At 41.2% G+C, this 9,005-nt stretch overlaps 1 protein-coding gene across 1 annotated transcript; it reads left to right on the forward strand.

The window, feature by feature from the left end:
• Positions 1-274: 274 nt before the first annotated feature.
• On the forward strand, positions 275-1,620 carry LOC147882517 (GDSL esterase/lipase At4g10955-like). The gene is made up of 2 exons (XM_087400431.1): positions 275-351; positions 573-1,620. The coding sequence occupies exons 1-2, from the start codon at positions 275-277 to the stop codon at positions 1,618-1,620; spliced, it is 1,125 nt and encodes a 374-aa protein (XP_087256557.1).
• The last annotated feature ends 7,385 nt before the right edge of the window (positions 1,621-9,005 follow it).

A 9,005-nucleotide genomic window follows, 5' to 3' on the forward strand; every position in this document is an offset into this window, starting at 1 on the left:
TGGTGTTCAGCACATTCAAGTTGCTCAGCACATTCAAGTTGTTGACGCTAACTCCTTGGCTACCCCTCCTTCAGCACATTCAAGTTGCTGACGCTAACTCCTTGGCTACCCCTCCTTCAGCACATTCAAGTTGCTCAGCACATTCAAGTTGCTGACGCTAACTCCTTGGCTACCCCTCCTTATCCATTTTTGTATAGGTTGCCTAGGTCAAAGGCTCAACACCAATATAGTTCTTTATTGACCATCCTATCCTCATATCCATCCATTTTTGGCTATGGAGTCGTCCCTGCACGACGACGCCCTCGATCGTTCAGGGCTGAGCCGTTTCGACTATGGTTCTCTTGCTGTATGGTAGGTTCCTCTGAAACCCACCTCTTTGTTGATCATGTTGTTTCGTCGTAGTCTGTTGAGATTATCCACGGTAGTCTGCTGTTGGAAGGAGAAGCCGGGGAAGAAAGAGGGCCATTGTAGCGTGCAGCTGAGCTTCAGGGAAGGTCTCTGTGTGTGTATGTGCGAGAGTGTCTTGTTGATCTCTGTGTGTTCGTTCTCTCGATCCCATTGCTTCTTTGTAGCTCACTAAGCTTCTCCTGCAGGGAGGACCCTCACCATAGACGAACCATCATGGCTGCCCTTGTCAAATCCGTCACCCATATGGAGAAAATTGGCTTAAGGAAACGCGCTTCCAGCCCCCCCTCCGGCACCTCTTCCACTTCCCTTTGGTGGGAAACTTTCCACTACGACTTGCTGCAAACCCTTGAGGAGAATAATGGCAGCAGTACCGTCTTCGGAGCTGTGTTCCATTCGCTTTTAAACCACAACCTCGGCAGTCTGGGGGCTCCACAGATTGTTGTTGCCTTCCGGGGTACCCGGTCTCTAAAGGTCGATCTCGACGCTGACATCCACATCTTACTTCATGATCTTCGCTCCCACAAACGATTTGATCTGGCTCTAGACATCGTGAGGCAGCAAGTGGCTCACCATGGCCCGCAGTCTGTATGGTTGGCGGGGCACTCCCAAGGAGCAGCACTCGGCTTGCTGGTGGGCGGGAAGCTTGCTGAAGAGGGGTGCTTTCTTGAAGCCCATCTCTTCAATCCTCCACACCCCTCTATCCCCACCGCAACAATGCACATTTCGGACGAGATTACAACCGCAGCGCACGTCGTCCACAATCTGGTTGTCAACACTCTCGCCCACGTCCTGCAAGACAAGCAGACGAGAAACCACGACTGTGATAGCTTCCAAGCGATCATGCCATGGCTTCCCGACCTCTACCTTAACGTTCACGACCCAATCTGTTCGTCGTACATCCGTTACTTCGAAGCTCATCGTCATCTGCCAAATCTGAAGGGGCGTCGGTTCGGCTTCGCCTTATCCTCCACGCCGCAATCTATCAGAGCAATTCCCCGCTCTTTCATATGTGGGGCAGGAGCCAAGCCTGATCATCTCATTCCCTCCGCCCGTCTTTATGTCAACGAAAAGCCATATAAAGACAACGAAAAGCCATCAAGGTTCATGCCGTCTCATCGGCTAAAGCAATGGTACGATCTGGACGTAAAGCTGCAGCCCTTGAAGATGGTGTTTGACCCTACACGAGATTGCATGACCCCTAGAGATCCTTAGTACTAAGTTAGTAGCTTGTATTTTTGGACAATTATCATTGACTGCTCGACTTTGCCCAAAGGGGACATTTCACAAGCTAAAGACCTCTCAAAAGATACTAGGCAAACCTTAGTACTCATTCACTACATAGGCCTAATCTACACTGTGACGCTAAAAATTGATATTTTTTATTTGGCATTGGTATTATTTTCTTCTATGTTTGATAAGAGTTTGAGTATCAAGTGATAGTCTAGCAGCTCTCACTTATTTCTATTTTCTAATATATTGTATGGGATTGAGAGGATGAGTGGAATAGATCATTGTAAATACCATGTGTATGAATGATAAATACCTTGGTATGGGATGAGAGTTATTTGTATATGCGATATTATGGGGTTTTTAGAAAATAGTTGAATATTTGATATCATGTCTCTACTGAAAGTTATAGGCCTTTGTGTCTAATGACAGTTTGCAAAGTGTTTTGAGCTAATTATAAAGGTATTTATGAAGGAGGTGCAATGTTTCCCCGGAACCTATCCATCCGACTCAATCAGCCCCTTCAAACTCCTTGATATATATCAGTTCATGTCATGTTGAGCTACAAGATCTTCTTTCAACAATGTATCACTCTTCTCTTTGGCACAGACCGTCGGCTTGCTGTGATTATGGCCTCCACCGATCCTTTCCTTCTCCCTATGCTTAAGTACAACATCAGTTGGGATGTTACCATCTTCATTCTCATATAAGGAAGGATAGTATGGTGTGCTCTCTTGAACACCTATTTCATTAATTTTGGACTTTTTGTGTTGTTTTTGGACGAAGCCCAAAAATCCTTCCCAAATGAAAACTTTACTTTGTGAAAATATCCTTCCCAAATCAAAATTTTACTTTCTGAAAATATTCTTCCCAAATCAAAAGTTCACTTTGTGGCACTATCATATTCACATAAAAATATTGTTTTTTGAATCTATACTTTTGCACCAACATGCAAGAATTTGAAATAATCCTATATTAGAAATTCTAGCTATATCTAAGTTATTTGTTAATTTAATTATTTTTAATATTTTTCCTTGACGTTTTTCCTTGACGTGATAAATTTATAAATCCATGAAAGGAGACTTAAATATTTCATGAAAATAACATTGTCACTCGCAATATGCACAAAATTTTTAAAACTTTTAATAAATAGAAAAAAGACATGATGCCATAAGACCCAAGTTTTGTATTGAACCAAAGAGGTATAATAGCAATTATAGCTATTATTATATGATTACATTGAGAGACGTTGCTCTCAGCTAGAGTCTTTATATCCAAAATGATATAGATTGAACATATGTTTACAATTTAAATTGTTGCTCTTAAAGAGCCTCAATTCGTGCCATCTGCATAATTTGACTCCCCATTGTCTTATTGCTCAATGTCATGACAGTCCCTTGCCAGGTGCCATCTGCATAATTTGACTCCCACCTTGTCTTGCCAAGCCTTGCCCCTTGGGTGCATTGACTCCCCATTGTCTTATTACTCAATGCGATAGTCCCTTGCCAGGTGCCACCTGCATTAACTCCCTATTGTCTTGCCAAGCCTTGACCCTTGGGTGACATCCAGTGCAAAATACAGGTGCCATCTGCATTAACTCCCACAAGTTATCTTGCCAAGCCTTGCCCCTTGGGTGCATTGACTCCTCATTGTCTTATTGCTCAATGTGATAGTCCCTTGCCAAGTGCCATCTCAATTAACTCCCTATTGTCTTGGCAAGCCTTGACCCTTGGATGACATCCAGTGCATATTTTGACTCTCATTTGACATAGGAGGTGATGACTCTGATTATAACTGTCTTGGATTGGCTTCTTCCCTAGTACCCAAATAAAATCCTTCAATGGACTTCAATACAAAGCTTTAATCATGGACATTCTTCATTTGCGGTGTCTCCTTCTACTTCCTCCATGGCAAGCATCCTTAAAAATTCGTGTATATGCAAAATAGTTTGCTGTGGTATTTTTATTTTTCCTTCTACCTCATATCCGATGCGCTTCTTTGATTTCTTTGCCCTTGAATGCCAAGACACTATGATTGTCTCCATCGAAACTTGAGAGACTGCTTCATCATTTGGAACCCACTCCTTCATTATACAATTAGTATACAATGTGTTGTTATCCATATTCTCCTTCCTGCCCTTTGGCTAATACCATACCGCTGTAAATGTTGTAGCTCTCCCTTGGTCATCTCTTTGCACATCAACTACTTTTGCAACCCAAAACTTCACATTCTCATATTCATCATCCGATGGCTGAACCACAACAAAACAATCGACCTCTATATCTACTTGTGGCATAAACTCTCTCTTCTTCGGTTCACAATATGGACGTGGGAGTAATGATACAAATTCATTTTCAAAGACTGGAGCTGGGCGCAAATCGTTATGAACATTTGGCCAAAACATATTGCATTCTTCCTTGACATCCTTTGAGCCTCGCATTCTCTCAAGGTCCTTTATTAAATTTCGTGTCTTGTTAATTATAGTGGTAGTGTGTTCTCTCCAAGTAGGCTTCGAATCAAGATATCTCCGAAGCATTTCCTCTTTGTATGTAATATATACTTTTAATCCTTCTATTTCACAGTTAGACCTCTCATTGAATTCTTGTATAGGAGCCCATGTTGGATACCTTTCCTTGCTGGGAATTGAAGTTAAGAGACTGTAAGGTTCTTCAAGTTCCCATTTTGTATCATGAGAATACTGTTGCCATTGCATTACGGGTTTTTCATCTTTAAAAAAAAAACGAAAGTAGTGTGGATTGGTATGACCTGTCAATGCATCACCACCTGTTTGTATGAAAGGTAGAATGAAGCTCTTCCAATCATACATTCTTTCGAGCCTCTCACATACTGTACTTTCCTTACGACCACCAACTTGCCTGCCACATCTTCTTACCAAGTCATCTATTGTCTCCACATCCTTGCATTTAGGCTCCCTTGAGACTGTGCTAAAAACCTGATCGATATCCTCATTTGTATGCCCAACATACAAAAATCCACATTCGACCTCATTGAAGATTCATAGCATGGAGCAGAATGCAAACATGAGTACATTCTTATTTTCTCGCCAACAATTATCAGCTTGTATTCTCAAAGTCGGTGGTAGGCGACCTTTTTCTGCATGTACATTGTGAATTGCCTTCATAATAGATGTTACAACTTGATTGCTATCATGTAGATGCAAGGAATCAATCCATATATCTGCAAAGAACTTAATTCCATGCACTAACGCTCCACATAGATGTGTCTTTAGAAAGTGCTTTCCTTGTAATTTAGGTGGAGTGGCAACAAAACGAGGCAATGTTGTTGTATTCTGATCCATGCCATCTACAATAAGGCACATGTAGTCATCGGGATGCGAAATAGCTTGCTCCTTCCAAAATGCATATTTTTTTCTGGAATGTCAAATAAGGTCATGATGAGATTTTCGGTTTTTTTTGTATAATTCCCTTTGATTTGGACATGTTGCACTCTCAATCGCTCGCTTTAAATCATCACAGACATTGCACTTTGACATTTTTTGCCTCCTTGGGATTTTAACATATCCAAAGTTCTTCTTCCAAAGAGTATACAAAGTATGAGAAGAAGCTACGGCATCCCCTCTTTGCCTTTGCTTTTCTGCAATAGAGTCAAATACTTCAAGCTTTGTCAAGCCCATTGGAAGGTGCATTTCAGTGATCGTGTCACCATTAGGGAGTTTGGTAGATATATGGGGTTGAGGTAAAGCATTTTCATGTATGAAGTCTTGCAAAATTGCTGTTGCCCTGACAGTTGAGATTCTTGATTTGGACCTTCCTCTATTACCGTGAATGCTAAATTTGTTGCCGCCCTTTGCCTTGGTGACTAAATCCCAATATGTACCATGGGATAATCTAGTAATATTGCGATATGCCTTATTGCAAATCCTTTTTCCATTTACGAGAGGTTTTACCTTTTGTCTTGAACTTAGCCTTTTATTGCCATTCTGAAGAAAGCAAGAGAGACTTGTGAGAAGGTATTCATTTCTTTCGCTTCCTCTTCTTTGCCACACGTGTCCTCTACATTCCCTGATGTCTGCAAGATCAATGAAGCGCATACATCTTCGCTTGCAACATAGATATCCCAATGCATTTAACATGTTCTCCTCCTTCATTACTCTCTTCCTCTTTGGTTGCTTTTGTGGATCTGCCTGGATTCGCTTTCTCTTCATGCATATGTATGACCGTTTTCGTTCCTCGTGCACGTTGTTATCCGTATTTATGCACTTCTTCTCCTCACATTTGTTTGTAACCAAGCATCCATGATTGGTCGTTGCATCCTTGTCCATATCACAATCAAAGTTAAATATTGAATAATCCTCTGTTGATCTCATCCTCGTTTTTAACATACTCTTAGGACCATTCAATGAATTCAATATTCTACGAGAGTATTGAGAACCTTGAAACTCTTCCACTCCTGAGAGAACATCACTCATTGGGACATCTTGCATGGCTTTCACAAATCCACAAGCTTGATCGACACCAGGTTTGTTAATATGCATGAACTCATTCACACTTGACAAGACATCGCTATTGAAACCTTTGCCCTTCTCACTGTGCAAGAATTCATCCACCCCAGATAAGGCTTCGCTTCTAAAATCATTTTGTTTCTCGGAACCAATGAACTCATCCACTCCAGATAAGATGTCACTTCTATAATTGAGTATATTGAAATCATCCACATTTGAAGTGCTAGAGCCTGGCACATGGGCACGCTTTTTAGGTCCTTTGATATTGTAGTATACCTTGTCTTTATCATTGAAAACCACGTGCCTCTTTCTCATGTTTAAAAATTGCATGCTCCATCTCATATTCTTGCCTACCTCATAGTAGGAATCACATAAGGATGTTATGTTATCAACCATACCATCATCAGTGACTTTTAGAATCCTCATCTGTGCAAATGACGCTCCACTTGTTCAAATCCCAATACTTCACCTTCTACTACAGTCTTATTTGCAAATGATCTCATTTGTAAAATGTCCCCTATAGTAAAATCCAAGGTGGTGCACTTTGTATTCTTGATAATGTCTGTTGCATAAGTCTCATCTTTGTCCCATGCTATAATTGATTTGTTGGATGTATTGTAGGGCATAACATCTCCAAGTGTTTCCATATCTCCACATTTATACTTTAGCTCAACATGTGCGCTAAGAATCTTTGATACAGTAACTGCCACCTTATCTTCGCCAAGTCTTCGAAAGTGGCAAATTGAATTGGGATCACTATCATGGATTGTAGCAAATCCAACTACTTCTCTTTTGCTACATAAAATAACATCCATCCCTGGAACAAAATCTATAGCCATCTCCTTTGTGAGAGTCCTTCGCAAGCAAGCTGCTGCAGTAGCAACAATTACATAAATATTAGTCTCTTTTAAATAATCTACTCATTTATTATAATTTTTAATTAGTACTTAATTTATTGGTGGGAGAAGATCAATAGATGGACATGCCAAGTTATCCTTTGCATGGTCGATCGAGCATTAAATACTATTTTTGCTCTAGTGTCATGCACATCCGTAAAAAAACACGAGCCTGCTAGGTATGTTATCCAATCAAGCACTTATGGGATGGGTGTGCCACTTTGCATGTAAGTCAATTCCACCTAGTTGAAGGTGTGTGCAAAGTATTGTGCCCATCAAATATGCTTTGCATTGTCGATCAAGCATAAAACATCGTTTTTGCCTTAGTGTCATGCACAACCATGAAAAAACACGGTCCTAAGTGTGTTAATCAAACAAGTACTTATTGGATGGGGGCTCCACTTTTCACGCAAGTCCGTTTCAACTAGGTTGAGATGCGTGCAAAGTATTGTCACCATCGGATATGCTCTGCATGGTCGATAACGCATTATACAACATTCTTCCCGTAGTGATATGCACATCTGCAAAAAAACACGCCCTTAGGTATGTTATCTAACCAAGTACTACTTATCAGATGGGTGTGCCTCTTTGACAAAATTTCAATACCACCTAGGTTAAGGCGTAGGAAGAGTATTGTTCCCATCGGATATGCATTGCATGGTCGATCGAGCATTAAATACTATTTTTGCGAGACTTTTTCTCGTGTCATGCACATCCGTAAAAAAAACACGCTGCTAGGTGTGTTATCTAATCAAGTACTTATGCGATGGGAATGCCACTTTGCATGTAAGTCAATTCCACCTGGTTGAATGTGTGTGTAAAGTATTGTGCCCATCGGATATGCTTTGCATTGTGGATCAAGCATAAAACACCATTTTTGCCTTAGTGTCATGCACAACCATATAAAAACACAGCCCTAGCTGTGTTATTCAAACAAGTACTTATCGGATGGGGGCTCCACTTTGCACGCAAGTCCGTTTAGACTACGTTGAGGTGCGTGCAAAGTATTGTCACCATCGGATATGCTTTGCATGAACGATCACGCATTATACACCATTTTTTCCCGAGTGATATGTACATCCGCAAAAAAACACGCCCTTAGGTGTGTTATCTGACCAAGTACTTATCGGATGGGTGTGCCTCTTTGGGAACATTCCAATACACTCTAGTGTCATGCACATCCGTAAAAAAACACGCTGCTAGGTATGTTATCCGATCAAACACTTATGGGATGGGAGTGCCACTTTGCATGTAAGTCAATTCCACCTAGTTCAAGGTGTGTGCAAAGTATTGTGCCCATCAGATGTGCTTTGCATTGTCGATTAAGCATAAAACAACGTTTTTGCCTTAATGTCATGCACAACCATGAAAAAAGACGGTCCTAGGTGTGTTAATCAAACAAGTACTTATCGGATGGGGGCTCCACTTTGCACGCAAGTCCGTTTCAACCCCGAAAAGTGTTGTTCCCATCGGATATCCTTTGCATGGTCGATCGAGCATTAAATACTATTTTTGCTCTAGTGTCATGCACATCCGTAAAAAAACACGCTGCTAGGTATGTTATCCGATCAAGCACTTATGGGATGGGCGTGCCACTTTGCATGTAAGTCAATTCCACCTAGTTCAAGGTGTGTGCAAAGTATTGTGCCCATCGGATATGCTTTGCATTGTCGATCAAGCATAAAACACCGTTTTTGCCTTAGTGTCATGCACAACCATGAAAAAACATGGTCCTAGGTGTGTTATTCAAAAAGTACTTATCGGATGGGGGATCCACTTTGCACACAAGTCCGTTTCAACTACATTGAGATGCGTGCAAAGTATTGTCACCATCGGATATGCTTTGCATGGTCGATCACGCCTTATACACTGTTTTTTCTCTAATGATATGCACATCCGCAAAAAAACACGCCCTTAGGTGTGTTATCTGACCAAGTACTTATCGGATGGGTGTGCCTCTTTGAGAACATTTCAATACCACGTAGGTTGAG

This window comes from Dipteris shenzhenensis, chromosome 29, assembly GCF_047967505.1.
Source record: "Dipteris shenzhenensis isolate YYH24624 ecotype China chromosome 29, Dip_SZ_1.0, whole genome shotgun sequence".
NCBI lineage: Eukaryota > Viridiplantae > Streptophyta > Polypodiopsida > Gleicheniales > Dipteridaceae > Dipteris > Dipteris shenzhenensis.